The following is a 15,752-nucleotide window of genomic DNA, read 5'->3' on the forward strand; positions in this document are numbered from 1 at the left end:
GGAGACACAGAGACGATAACAAACACAAATCCACACAGGATTCTTAGCGATGGTTCTCAACCACTGTAATGATTAATGATGGGCGGTTAATAAAGAGGAGGGTGTTTTTAGCCTGCCATCACACTGGATGAACAACACTTACATTTTGCCAGTCCATGATCATTGTTGCAACCCTCCTATGCAAACAATCATTCTGTGCCAAGTCCTTTCAGTCAAAAACAATCAAGTGACTGTTTTCAACAGTTAAGAGCTCCCAGCCTACGCAAAGCAGGATTGACTGGCTGTGAGTGTTTATGTAACTTAATACTGCTATGCTTTGACTGTAGGTGATTGATAAGACAGTGGTTTCTACCAGTTGGCTGCCTTTGTCTCTTGACTGAATTTGACTAGTCAGAGTGCTTGCTCAAAATATGATCTTGCTATTGGTGACTAGCCTGTGTAAAAGGCATGGCAGGGAGAAGTGGATGGAATTTTTGACCGTCTTGACTGTTCAAACAGTAAGAGGGTTCAGGATAATATACAACATTTGCTTTTGAGATGAATTTCAGAAATGAATGGATTTGGGGGTTAGTATTTTGCAGCAGATATCGTTACACTGACCTGTTAAAAGTTTTGTGTTCTTAGATGCTGCAAAACCAACAAAAAAATGCTGTTCTCGTAGTCTGGTTCCCTGACACTAACTCAAATGAATCAGAGAAATTTATAGACGTCGGGGACTTGACAGGTCAGGGAACCAGACTAGCTGGCTTGCACCCATTCACAGATGTGTAACCGATTGTAAACAAAATGTAGGCTAACTAAATTTGATCAATTTGGGGTCAGTATTTGAAGAAAAAACCCACAAAATAATGTACTTTTTGGCCTTTGGTGTTGGCCCCTTCGAAAGAGTTTCCAAAGGAAATGAAGTCTACAAAGCTTGAAAAGTATCCCGGAGGAAAAGACACTTTTAGGGGCAAAAATATATATAAATCTTGGTAAAATGCATGTACCGGTACCTGAGCTCTTCAAAGGAGTTCCACCCCTTCTCCTTAAATCCCACGTTGCACCATCTCCCTACAGCTCCTCTTTCTTTCGCCGGCCCAGCTTCCAGAAGGAGTACAGCTTGTTCCAGAAGTCCACCTTCTCTACCTTGGCGTTCTGGGATACCTGGGGGCTCATGTCCAGCTCCAGGTACTTCTTCTCACTTAGTTCATACTGGGGCCAGTACAGGAGGGGATGGTCGGCATCATCAGCTGTGGAAACACCGTTGGGATTGCTGCCATGGGAAGAAGAAAACAAATACTGCAAGTTAAACTTGTGCGATACCCCTGGCATGCTGGCAGTATTTACACATTCAATTAGTAAGCACACTTTTCAGATGACCTAGCCAAAAACAACAATGACCTCATTTGACCCCTAGATGACCTTTGACCTATAATGTCTCAAGTCATCTGAAGTCCCCCTACCCAAAGATTATTGTCACCAAGTTTGGTTGAGATTGAAGTCTGATTTTTCATATGACAGCACTAAGCAGTTAACCTAACCAAAATGGAACACATGGACACACAAGCAGAATACACTATCTACCGCAAGATCCCCCTTTCTTGGCTTAAAAGCCAGGGGGATAAAAAAAAGATGAATTAAATGTGTGTTCTCCAAGTGTACTGAAATATAAATTTCTATACAAATAAAGTACATGAAACTGTGCTTTGTCAATGATAGCGTCTAACCCTTTAGTAACTGTAGTGCCCGAAACTGCCCTTCCTATTATTACTCACAGTCTGCCAGAAACGGCCCAGGCACCCTATGGTTTTATTGATTCTTGAGTGAACAAACATAATTATGTAATACAGTGTAGTAGGTCAGATGCAATTGGGTTAATATCTGCACATTATCATTGGATTAACCTCAAACTTCCCAAATCCTCCAAAATCCTCTTTGCAAAACGGAGGATTTTGTGGGATTGTATGAGGCTATACAGCTAAAATGTGCTGCTTATTTTGGAGGATGCACTTTGTCAAGGTCTCAGGCCGGACCTTGTGTCGTTTATGCCCATCCGTACATACATTTAGTCCTAGATTATGCTTGAAATCCTCAGCACTGCTCCAAGATTTCACTGGCTCTGCCTCAACATATTAACAGTGATTGCTAGAGGATTTTGCAGGATTGAGGCAATGGTCACCCCTCCAAGGACCACATTCAAGAAATAACGGAGGATTTTGCAGGATTGAGGCTGTATGCTATTGTTACATGGAGGCAGTTGGAGGATTTTGCAGGATTGTGGTTGCATCCTAGCAAAAATGCCTAGGCAGTTAGGGTTAACCCTGGCTCCCTAGGAAGTGTGCAAAATCGTAATAAAATTTGAGGATTCAGGAATGTGAGCGTAAAACTCAATGGAATTTTAATGACAAATATGACATTACAATGTAGTAAACATTAATTTTACTGAAAACCCTATTCCTTCTCTTGTTGGAGATGCTCTTCACATAATATCCCCCTTGGTCCAAAACTGGGATCAAGCTGGATGTGTCACTAATGTGGGGTGGAGGATTACTCACCCGTATTTAGCAAAGTTGGTCCAGTACAGCATCATGGCCTTGGACAACTCCCTCTCCTCCTCTGTGAACTTCTCAGGCCCCGTCCCTCTCCCTTCCATGAAGGGTTCGCCCCAGACGTAGGCCTCCTCGTCCCTGTGGTCTGCCTTGGCCCAGTGGGGGATGGTGGAAAACGAGGATCGGTGGCCGTACTCATACAGAAAGATGGTTAGTCCATTCTCTGGTGGCGTATAATGATAACACAAAACTTGGGCTGGTTGAAGAGAGGTGTACATCAGGGGTGTGATTGGACAAAAATGAAAAATCCACGAACTTCGGTTGACATGTAATATACATGTACATGTACATGTATTATTGTACATGTACTTGTATAGATGTACATGTATACATATACATGCACGTATGTCCATATATAGGCCTAGGGCATGTACATGTACTGTAATTTCTGTAATGTTAGCAAATTTTGTCGCTTCAGTAAAGAAAACAAATGGGGAAAAATTAAGAAAAAACGTCTGGTCATTAAATAATATAATCCATGTGATTGATTCATAGAGGCTTTTTCTGTGTGTGATGTTATTACTTTTGCATGTTGCAGAGAGAAACGATTCACACAAAACAATATGAACGGTGCTGAAAAAGTTTAATCTTACTTTAATTTAAACTCCAGTCCCAGGCTTCCAAAACATTTTTGAAATTTTGTGTTGGTGGTGGCTATTTTTCAAAGCACTTCTGCAGCTCAAACTGATTTCCATCCACAGTGACACTTTATTACCAGTTCTTCCAGCCATACTCTTGAATTCCTTGACAAAATGATCGCAGCAATATTGACACCAATGTGTTTGCCAATTGCTAGCACACGATCGTCACTGCACAGTACATGCACAATACACACACACATATCCACACGCGATATACAAACACGAGGTGCTGCAAACCCATTGAAAATTATTTTTAGTCTGGTCCTCAAGTACTCCACTGCGCATACTGCATTAATGTCTAATAGGTTCTTGACCGCACTGCATTAGACTTGTCACCAGTCCATCCATTATCGTAAATTAGAGCCTATATTTCGCCAGAAGTTTTTGGGCGATATTATTACGGAAACAGAAAACGTTAAAAATCCGGAATCCGCAAAAAAAATCCGCAGACGTTGATGAAAAATCCGGAAAAATCCGGAAAAATCACACCCCTGGTACATGTTTAACATGGTACATGTATTGATAATTGAGGTGAAGATGGTGACTGATACTGATGATGATGATTTTGATGCTGATGATTGTATTGTTAAGTGTTTTCCACAAGGCGTTTTGGATGGGAGGGCTGTCCTGCTAAACTTCGACCCATGTTGCCAATTTACACCAATACCCGAATGTTTTTCAAACCCGCTGTTGTGTTCTTACATGTAAATCACTCATTACAAATTTTAGTAAACAACAAAGAAAACTATAATGGGCATTTCCAGGGCTATGAAAGGAAGTGTAATGTCCGTGACAGAGCCAATCAACCACGATATCTTATTAACAATTCAGAGAATGATACTTCACGACACAAGTGCTTGTAATCCTTAATTATGGACGATACTCTTTATTAGTATCGTTCTCGGCTTTGGAGGGGTCTTTTTTTTTCATGATTTAAAGTTTGCAAAGTAGTTGGGTCATTCCACCGGGTTGGGGAACAAAGTGTGACATATGACCATATTAAGAAAAGCATGAATGCCTTGCTAGCAGTTGCTCTACATAATATTTGTTGTTGGGTGTTTCACTTCTGCAGAAAGTTTGAAATCATTTCAATGTATTTTGTCAAAAATATGAGCAAAAAATGTCATTTTGGACGTAACATTGACACCGTGTCAGTGTTACGTCCAAATATGACATTTGTACCTTTTTATAAAATTTCTGTGAAACATTACCCAAATTTACTTTGCGTACTGCTTACTATACATGCAACACAATAAGAAAAGCTTTTGTTATGGTAGTCAGACATCAAATGGAGCAGAAATGATAGCTTGGTTGTGTGGACGTAACATTTACACAGTGTAAAACCCAAATGTCACACTTCCATTGAGTGATTTGTACACCGCTACATCCACACTTGAGGTATTGTTTCTGCTATATTTGAACCCCGACTATACCAAAACAAAAGCTTTTCTTGGTGCTTAGGTGTCCAGTTGTAAATATGCAATGTCAGTTTGGGTAATATTTTACATACGTGTAAAATATGGCAAAAAAAGAATTTTTGGATGTAACATTGACACGGTGTCAATGTTACGTCCGAATTAATACATTTTTGCTCATATTTTTGTCAAAGTACTTTCAAATGATTTCAAACTTTCTCAATTATTGAAACACCCGAAGACAAATATTATGTTGAGCAATTGTTTAGAATGCATTGATACTTTTAATAATATAACCAAATATATGGATGTAACATGCACTGCTTCCCAACCCAGTGGAATGACCCAGTTACATGGGGCAGGAAGCTTGGGCTTTTTGACATTAAATATTCAAGAAATCTGGCGCATATTTTACTAACCCGCATAGATAAGATTGTAAATCAACAAAGGATTAAACTGCTAGTTATCTAAAGCCTGCCTCACACCTTTTTCGATTTTACCGGTTCACCAGATCACCAGATCAACAATACGTTTTTTTTCCCCACCGTTGCGGATGCTCGATTCCATTCTATAATCGGTCACATGATGACAAAATGGCAGCCATCAATTTCAAATCATGTACATGTAACTTCCTTCGTGAATCTGATTGGTTAACACAAATATCACATCTGGTGAAATCGGAGTGCTGCCCGCACACCTTTCCGGGTGAAATTGGATGCGAAGAAATCAAACATGTTTGGATGCATCTGGTTGCCTGGCGTACGGTCAGATCGGTCCGATTTTTCAGCCCGCACTTCTCAAAACTGTACGTCAGATGGCCTGATGATCCGGTGAACCGGTAAAATCGGAAAGGTGTGCGACGGGCTTAAATTTAGTTTATTAATACAAGATATATAATGCAAGCAACAGGACAAGCCAAAAGGGCAGTGCTTTTTCTGAGTTGGGCCCTTCTAACTCGGAAACCTCCTAGAGGAATGTGGACAGCATGTGCTGAAGTCAAGACAGTGATGACAATGATGAGAATGAAGATGATAGTGATGATGATGAGGACGGTGGAGATGATGATGATAATGATGATGAAGGTAAATCGGGGATGCTAATGTTGCCAGATTCCTTTAAAATTAGCCCAACATATCAAACTTACTGCTGAGAGTGTTAGCAGTGGTTACCGCTGGCGCCACAAACATGCTGTCAGTGATGACATCTGAGACGGTCTTTCTAGCCTGATCATCGTCTTTAAGTGACCCTTCTCCAGTGTAGATTTTGGTGATGGCCCGAGCAAGGGGCTTGATAGGCAAATCTTTTGGGACCGTAAGATAGAGCTGCAAGGAAAACAAAAAAATTATACAAGAGGTTTTATTACAATGTAGGAAGAAGCAGAACAAGCAGAGAGCTGAACCTCCTGGACTCGTTTAATTAGCATATTCTAACCCCCCCCCCCCCCCCCCCCCCCCATCTGAGGATCAGACATTCACGTGGGCAAACTTCTGACACATATATATCACAGCATGTAAATTTTATGCGACCCTGCCTGCCAGCCAAACGGAGTGGTCTTTAGAAACTGTGACATCAGTTCGATCAGAAACGTGGACTAAGCTGTGGATTGGTCAATCTGGATACCATGTTTTCATAATACAATTTGGGTTATGGAAGACCCACTAGAAAGTGCCCGCTGGATAAATGGTCAGAATTGTAAAAGTTTTATAAAGACCCACAACTGCACTACAGTTTGATAAAGATATCGTGCAAGGAAATCTGCTCTATTATGTGTTATCCTTACCAGTTCTTCCAGGAAAGTGTCAAATGTCTTAGCTGAAAGAAACTTGAAAAAATCCTTTGAGCCTCTGCTGTCCAGAATGGATTGTCCGCCCTCATCACTGTTAAACCCGAGCAGCAACTCCTTCCTCGGGACCTGGTACTTAGTCTGGATTTCCCTGGGATCGTCTTTCAAGTAGAAGCCATCCACCACAGGGCCGAACTCGATGGGGCGTTTGGTGAGCTTTATCTGGCTGAACTTCTCGGCCGGTTTCTGACGAAGACACTCCACCATCACTCTGGTGTTGTCTGTGGGACACTTGAGCGCATTTGCCAGTTTCTCGGCCAAATCTTTGGGGTCACGGACCAGCGCCGTAGGGGCATTGGCCATCCCACTTTGGGCGATGGCTCGATGGAAGAGCCTCTCGTTGACATGAGATAACATGTGGAAGTGTACACTCATGGCTCCCGCTGACTCTCCCATGATGGTGACCACGCTGGGGTCGCCCCCAAATTTCTTGATGTTTGCACCGATCCAGCGCAAGGCAGCACCCTGGTCTAAGAGGCCATAGTTCCCTGGCGACGTTGCATCAAGGGTGCTCAAGAAACCCAACGCTCCCAGCCGATAATTGACAGTCACGACCACCACTTGGTGATGGGCAGCAAGGGCTGTTCCATCATAGAAACCCGCTCCCCCGTTGGCAAACGCACCCCGGGGAAGTGAACTATGACCGGCAATTTGGCCTCGTCATCAAGAGATGGGGTGTGGATGTTGAGGTGGAGGCAGTCTTCGCTCACTTCTCGTGTCGGCATCGGCAGCCCAACAAATGCCTTTTCCGCCTGCTCTATGTCTTGGGGGCAAAGCGGGCCAAACTTGGTGGCGTCAGAGAGGCCCTCAAAGGGCTTCCTGCGTGCGGGGGGAGCGAAGCGTCGCTTACCGGTAGGGGGCGCTGCATAGTAGATGCTGCGGAAGTTGTAGACTGGTGTCTGGGAGTCGACTGCCCGTGTGATGAAGCCTTTTACAGATGACGATTTGCCAAGATGCACCACTGGACTATCCTCGCTATCAGCAGTCACTACTGCAATTTAAAAAAAAAATCTCTGAAAATATGAAAGCAACTAATGAAGTTATAACAGAGAGCTCAATAATTAGTTACATTATACTGAGAAACTCAAACTACTCAAACCTAGTGGTTAGGGTTCGTGACTCATGATCAGAGGGTCAGGAGTTCGAATCCAGCTGCTATTCATATGTTGTGTCATTGGGCAAGCCAGTTCACCCCCACTTGCCACTCTCCACCCAGGAGTATATATGGGTACCAAACCAGTGGTTGGGGACAGTAGTTTCATGCTACTGAAACCAGAGATAAGCCCAGGCCTGATGGGCCACATTGGCTCATGACGGACTTTACTTACTTACTCAGTCAGTGATGCAGACAGTATACTGCATGTGCACATCAAACATGAATGTCTGGTGTCTATTAACTTGTTAAGTGCATGCAATTTTTCAAGAATTGAACCTTCTATTTTGACTTAGCTCATAAGGAAAATGGGATTTTCCACTGTTTTGCTGGTTTGAAATGTTACGCTGTCATTTGCAAGGGATCTTCCGAATACTCAAAATTCCACCACAGTGACAGATTCTTTGTAGCATAGGGGCGTATTTGAAACCCCTTCCCATGTGACTCGAGTTGCCGGTTACAAAAGGACTTCTTTCAGTGGGGGGGGGGGGGGGGGGGGGGGGGGGGGGGGGGGGGGGGGGGGGGGGGGACTTATTTGATGCTAGGGGCGCATTTTTACCTTTTCTTATCTCTAATATTCAGTATTATTTCATAAATCTGTATGGTTCAGGGAATTAGCTTCAAGTTAAAAACTATTGTTCTACATTCCCCTTTTGTTAATTTACTTTGAAAATGACACTTCTTGGGCAGTTTTTGCTTTTATAGGGGGTGGGGGACTGGAATTTGTAGGGGTGGGGGCATGTGCAACCCAGCCCCAGGAAGTGAGGAGTAAAAAGTGGGTTGCGCACAACGTTGTGTGTCCACGCATCAGGAGAAGACTGGGTTTCGAATGATGTCCGACCAAGAAGCACCAAGCTCCATTTAAATAAAGTAACAGTGGCTGTGCTCTTCCTTAATCCTGCAAAATACAGAACTCCCAACTAGCTGATGGTGAACATTGAATGCCAAAGCTTAGTAATCATGGGCTACAGAATCTTACTTCCAAAGACATGACATCTATGTACCTGCAATAAACACTGCAATAATGAATGGCGGTGAAAAGCCAACCATGATTATGAATATTGACTGTGAACAAGCTGCAGCTGTTGTAATTCTGTTGTGTACTTCAATCACGCTGGACTGTGCCACGCTGCAACAAATCAGAACAACGAAAAAGAAAGGGAAACAAAACTGTCAGTCTGTAAACTTACAATGCATAACAAAATCCAGAACATTGCTGTCCTGTCCAGAATGCGATAAGATACGTTGCTACTGGGAACAAAAAGGAATTCCAGTGTGATACAAGTATAGGGGAGTGAGTGGGACAGATGTTTACAACCATGGAGCACCGGAACACCGACAGAAACATAAACAACTATGGCAAGTGCTTTCAACAAGCGGTGCAACTATATTGGGGGGTTGGCTTGTGCCCCCCATATACCATTTTTACCTCCGCCAAGGAGGTTAGGCCCTATGTTTTCACCGGTGTTGGTTGGTGTGTCTGTGAACAGGATAACTCAAAAAGTTGTGGGCAGATTTTCATGAACATTTGTGTAGGGGTGGTCCTTGGTACAAGTACGAACCCATTAGATTTTGGACGTTATCCGGATCCAGGATTTTTTTTAAAGGATTCTTCACCATTTTGTATGTGCAAATATGCCATAGGCCATGAAACTGGGGCACACCTCCCCCCCCCCCCCCCAAAAAATACCCAAACTAATGGACCCGTCCATTTCTGGGCCATATACTGTGCCCACTATGTTCAAGTACAATGCCACACATGACCCGTTGACCATCCTTTTTTATTCTGATTTTGATATTTGTTTTTAGTGCATTGCTTTTGTTGAGTCAAATAAAACAATGATGATTATCATAAGAAGAAGGCTGGACACTGCTTTAAACAGATTTAGAAACAAATACTCCAGCACATGTACCAGAACAACTGGCAAAAAGGAGGAGACTACATGTAGAGCAAAAATGGAATGAGACAAAGAGGGACTGGCAGCTAGTCTAAACCCACTCTAGACAGCTATTCTGGAACACTCACACAAAATCATGCAATTTGCACAAGAAAATCACGATTAAAAACAGTTATCAGAACCTTTTACATACTTTAAAAAGCTTAGACAAAGCTATTTCTTTCGCAAATTGATTTTTGCAGTATGCAACAGATACTTGGAGGACTAGGAACCAGTCTAACATTGCTGCCGTGGCGGCCATTTCCGATCCCGGCCGTTCACTGGAGGTAGGAGCTATAAAAAAAACAACCAAACAATGACGTCATCGCCATCATTCGTGACGTAATTGACGTCATCATTGCTCGATCGAGCGACCGTAGCACAATCTAGTGACGTCGCTAGATTGAGCGCAGGTCCCGGACCTGATACTGGCCCCAATTGACCATCGCACTTGTTTGCAATCGATTACACACCTATGAACGGGTACAAGCCAGCTAGACTGGTTCTCTGACCTTACAATTCCCCAATGTATGTAAACTGCTCTGTTTCTTCTTATATGGAGTCAGGGAACCAGACAACAGGAAAATGATTGTTTTTCTTGTTTTTAATTTTATAGTAGCTGGAGTTACCCAGCCCTGAGTTTTATCATTGGGTTGTCTATTAGGGCTGGAGCGCATTTTTCTCAAAACTTGTAGTATTTGCAAAAAAAATTTGGAAAATGTTCAATTTTGTCCCCGTTACACACTAATTGCAACTGCAACTCACCCCAAACTTGCCTGGAATAACCATTACACAGGTCCTTGAAGTAAAAAACGATCCACGATGAAGATTCAGCCTACAATTGCAGTGAAAACAGGAGGAATAACCGCTAACTTGACAACCTTGCTGGATTGGCCAGGACCGCTATTGGTTTGTGCACAAAAAAAATTGTGTACAATGAATGGCGGTCGATTAACAGGCACAGAGAGCGATCGCTGTCAACTACTAGTTTTTGCCGGCTGCGCTGGCTGTTGGCACATGACGTCACGCGGAAGCGTAACACCCGATGACTGTTTCATGCACTAGTATAAGGTTTACCACTCGCATCACAGCTTTGGTACTGGAACCGCAACCAATAGTGCATGAAACAGTCATCGGGTGTTACGCTTCCGCGTGACGTCATGCGCCAACATGCCAGCACAGCCGGCAAAACCGAGTAGTTGACAGCGATCGCTCTCTGTGCCTGTTAATCGACCGCCATTCATTGTACACAATTTTTTTTGTGCACAAACCAATAGCGGTCCTGGCCAATCCAGCAAGGTTGTCAAGTTAGCGATTATTCCTCCTGTTTTCACTGCAATTGTAGGCTGAATCTTCATCGTGGATCGTTTTTACTTCAAGGACCTGTGTAATGGTTATTCCAGGCAAGTTTGGGGTGAGTTGCAGTTGCAATTAGTGTGTAACGGGGACAAAATTGAACATTTTCCAAATTTTTTTTGCAAATACTACAAGTTTTGAGAAAAATGCGCTCCAGCCCTAATAGACAACCCAATGATAAAACTCAGGGCTGGGTAACTCCAGCTAATTTTATAGCATTTTCGAACCCAAAACCTCAAAAAAGTCAGTGTAACTATAGGCCTATTTGCTATATTTCCAACCCCCAATTCCACCCATTTCTGAATATTACAGCAAAAGCAAATGATGTATATTCCCTTTAAATAATAAATTAAATACTCACCTCCGCTGTTTAACGTTACACCAGCCGGCCTGCAGTCACTGTACTCACCACACGCGCGCCGATCAGGATAAATATCGCCCTCTATCGGGGAAACCTAGTAAAAAGAGCCGTATTACATTAGACTCGCAAAAGTCAACAGAGGAGTCGAACAAATTTATCTAACATAACAGAAAAGGACAAGTTATTTGTTAAATTTATTTCTGAACACATAAACTACATGATTTTTGAAGGGAAATAGGCAATAGAATTTTAAGAGACCACGATAAACTTGAGAGGGGGAGCCCACTTGACCAATAACTGAGAGTAATCAGGCGCAAATTCGGTTCGAAACCAGTGATGAATCTTAGGTCAGGCCAACCTCGTGCCCCGTGGGTACGATCTTGCAGCGCCATGTTGTTTCCTATCATGCCTTGCGCGATCGTTAGTGTAAGGAACGAGCACGCGCCCCTGGAGTCGAGGCTGAGGTCAGGCCATTGATCTCCATATACACAGACTGTGTATATGGAGATCAATGGGTCAGGCAGCCTCCGTGGTTAAAAATAAACATGACGACATTGATGGCCCTTTTTCAAAGCTCGGTTTCGTTTCCAATTTCGCTTTATCGCTTGTAGCTTTTAATGTTCTGATCAAATTTTTTAAATAAATCACTTGCTTCGTAATATCATTCAGTTATGATTATACAGTTTGTTGTTTCTGTAAGATAACATTGACTAATGTTGATCTGGAATCTTCAAAATTAGGCACCCAAATAGCACTGTTAGCAGGCGGAGCTGAATGAAGACCGAGTTTTGGAAAATTTCGGTAACGGTCGTCAAATTCAAAATTGTACATGACGCAACAAAAAGTTCGCCCATACGATCCGAGTATATTTGATGCACAAAATATTCGTTGAAATTCAAGTTTTCTAAATGAAAGCAATGAATATTAATTATCAACTCATTTAAAATAAAATTAATAAGCATTAGCAGTTAATTAAACCATAGAGCAAGGAACCTATATTATATACTCGGAAATACTCGGGCGCTATCCGATTGTCGACGAAACGACTTCGGCAAACTTCGGAAATTTTCGGAAAAAAGGAGGAATTCCTCCCGTTTTAGTCACGTGACGTAAATTGTAATACAATGTATTACCGGAGGCTACCGGACCTCAACCTCGTCCCCAGGGTGTCGAGCAGTACGCGCCCACCACTAACTGCTCTCTCACCCTGGTATTGGATCATTTGCATGTGCAAGATTTTTGAACACGTATGCAAATGAGGAACAGTCTGGTGCCTGGATATGCGTTACACATTAACGTTTGTTTTTGTATGCGGTGTCTGGGGTAAAAACTACGGTGGCCCACAACTGTCACGGCAAGCGCAAAAGCGCCATGGCAAGCGCAAAAGCGCCGCGGCAAGCGCAACAGCGCCGCGGCAAGCGCAACAGCGCCACGGCAAGCGCAAAAGCGCCACGGCAAAAGAAAAAGCGCCACGGCAAAAGAAAAAGCGCCGCGGAAAAAGAAAAAGCGCCACGGCAAAACAAAAAGCGCCACGGCAAAAAAAAAAAGCGCCACGGCAAAAGAAAAAGCGCCGCGGCAAGCGCAAAAGCGCCACGGCAAGCGCAAAAGCGCCACGGCAAGCGCAAAAGCGCCACGGCGAAAGCAAAAGCGCCACGGCGAAGGCAAAAGTGCCACGGGTTTATTGGGAAGGGGCGCAATCATACATGCCGCTACTACATCAAAAAAATAAAATGGGAAGGAGAATGGCCGCCACCAGGAATTCTTATTAGGCACAGAATTTAATGCTTTGAGAAGTGATTTTATGGCTGAGAAAATAGCAAGGCCAAGGAAAACCGGTCAGGAAATAAATCGTCGATATTAATTTGTTGTAGGATAATTATTATTCCAAGAGAGTTGCTGCCGTGAATCAGAGTTTATCAAGGAGTGGGACTCGCTATCAGCACCATCAGGGCCGTTCCTCATTTCTTTACATTTCTTGGGATGCAAACAATTACGAGGACGGGAGGCTCTGTGAGCTGATGCATTTTTTTGAAGAGTTTTTTTCTTCCGACTAGCATGCAGAGAAGAGTTCCGTTAATTTGAGACTTAGTTCACCCATGGGCGTCGCGAGGGGGGCAAGGGGGCGCTTCCCCCCCCCCCCCTGGAATAGCACACAAAAAAGGAAGGGGAAAAACTGAGAGAAAAAAAGAAAAGAAAAAGAGGCGCGAAGTCATAGTGGTGTAAATTGAATGAGTTGGGGGGGGGGGCAAAATGTCCCTGCCCCCGTCTAAAACTGAGAAATCGGGAATTTGTTCAGAAATACAAGAATTTTTTGGGAAAAATATGTTTTGCCCCTTTAGAAAAAATTCGCCCATGAGTTCACCGGTGTGTATACCAGTGTAGGCACACAATTGAGCTGCCCAGAGTTTGGATATAGAATAAGAAAGAAAGAAATTAACTCAGAACCTAGAACTCATTGGCCCACCCACCCCCGGCTCAAGAAACCAACAAGCCGAACAAGACCTCATGATGCTTAGCGATAGCGATGATGAGTTGCCCTGTGGACAGTCTTCCACATCATCGCAGAATCAGCCTGCAGGGCAGAAAGAGGGCTTGTTTCCGGCATCAAATAGTTCCGTATTCACTCGAAACAAAGCAAACGGCTCTTTTCAGAGCCACCAAATTTTCATAGAAGAGCTTAGAACTGGGCATCTCAACGATAACACTTCTCCTTTGTTTAGTGTCTCTCCCTTACCCCCCCCCCCCCTTTTTAAGTTAATTTCTTTCTTTCTTATTCTATATCCAAAGTCTTCGCCTGTGTTACGTTCCTTACATGAAATCCACGACCTAACCTCCTCTGTCGAAAGCGTTGCAACTGTCTAATAGAACGATCCATTTCTCGATTTGTGAGTTATCTTCAACTCAGTCGTGTTTATTGGGAAGGGGCGTAATCATACATGCCGCCACTACATCTAAAATTAAATGGAAAGGAGTATGGCCGCCACCATGAATTGAGAAGTGATTTTATGGCTGAGAAAATAGCAAGAAAAACCGGTCAGTGCAAGCAACGTTCAGCGAAGAGTTTTGAAATTCCAGCTCTCTGGGAATTTCTAACCTAATGGGCCCGCGGGCGAGTTACGTGTTGACAAGCCTTACCCACCCACTGCCGCAGCCCTGCAGGAGAGACTTAATCGACTTCCTAGATGTGTATGATATGCTGAAAAAGAAAAAAAAAATAACTCATACACTCTGGGCAGCTCACTTTCGTGCCTACACTGGTATACACACCTGTGAAAAAAAGGCTCAAATTAACGGAACTCTTCTCTGCATGCTAGTCGGAAGGGGAAAAAAAATGTCTTCAAAATTGCATCAGCTCACAGAGCCTCCCGTCCTCGTAATTGTTTGCATCCCAAGAAATGTAAAGAAATGAGGAACGGCCCTGATGGTGCTGATAGCGAGTCCCACTCCTTGATAAACTCTGATTCACGGCAGCAACTCTCTTGGAATAATAATTATCCTACAACAAATTAATATCGACGATTTATTTCCTGACCGGTTTTCCTTGGCCTTGCTATTTTCTCAGCCATAAAATCACTTCTCAAAGAATTAAATTCTGTGCTTAATAAGAATTCCTGGTGGCGGCCATTCTCCTTCCCATTTTATTTTTTGATGTAGTAGCGGCATGTATGATTGCGCCCCTTCCCAATAAACCCGTGGCACTTTTGCCTTCGCCGTGGCGCTTTTGCTTTCGCCGTGGCGCTTTTGCGCTTGCCGTGGCGCTTTTGCGCTTGCCGTGGCGCTTTTGCGCTTGCCGCGGCGCTTTTTGTTTTGCCGTGGCGCTTTTTCTTTTGCCGTGGCGCTTTTTGTTTTGCCGTGGCGCTTTTTCTTTTTCCGCGGCGCTTTTTCTTTTGCCGCGGCGCTTTTTCTTTTGCCGTGGCGCTTTTGCGCTTGCCGTGGCGCTGTTGCGCTTGCCGCGGCGCTTTTGCGCTTGCCGTGGCGCTTTTGCTTTTGCCGTGACAGTTGTGGGCCACCGTATAAAACAGAGTCAATTCGTAGCAGCGCGAGCACGGCGTGAGTTACGAAAACACGATTTTTGAAATCAAACTGTTACGATCTTATCGAGACAACATGCAGTATCATATTTCATATTAATATGAGCAAATTGGAAAGGAAATTAGTATTTTCGAGAAGGCGTGGACGAATGATAGCGAAAACACGTACTGCACGTTGTGAAAAATAGCACCAAGTACACGATAAAAATCCATTACTAGCCATTTGCGGTATCCAATCAGGATACAGGAAGAAAGTTTCCTATCCAGGGTTTACTATTGCAGTGGAAACGCGGTTGGAAATAAAGTAAGCACTGGGGACGAGGTTGACCGGACCCAGTAAGAATCTTTTGGTCTGGGCATGTTTCCTCCCTCCATGGTCTGGGGAACCAGACTAGTACGATACGAACGAACTGCCTTTGAGGCT

At 43.5% G+C, this 15,752-nt stretch overlaps 1 protein-coding gene across 1 annotated transcript; it reads right to left on the bottom strand.

The window, feature by feature from the left end:
• Positions 1 to 640: 640 nt before the first annotated feature.
• LOC119726543 (fatty acyl-CoA hydrolase precursor, medium chain-like) lies at positions 641 to 11,367 on the bottom strand. The gene is given in 7 exon segments (XM_038198271.1): positions 641 to 1,255; positions 2,538 to 2,754; positions 5,792 to 5,969; positions 6,428 to 7,116; positions 7,119 to 7,481; positions 8,648 to 8,772; positions 11,346 to 11,367. Coding segments are annotated over 6 exon segments (1,695 nt in total). The 5' UTR covers positions 8,694 to 8,772; positions 11,346 to 11,367; the 3' UTR covers positions 641 to 1,053.
• Between the last annotated feature and the right edge of the window lie 4,385 nt (positions 11,368 to 15,752).

Source organism: Patiria miniata, unplaced genomic scaffold, assembly GCF_015706575.1.
Source record: "Patiria miniata isolate m_02_andy unplaced genomic scaffold, ASM1570657v1 HiC_scaffold_2, whole genome shotgun sequence".
Taxonomy (NCBI): domain Eukaryota; kingdom Metazoa; phylum Echinodermata; class Asteroidea; order Valvatida; family Asterinidae; genus Patiria; species Patiria miniata.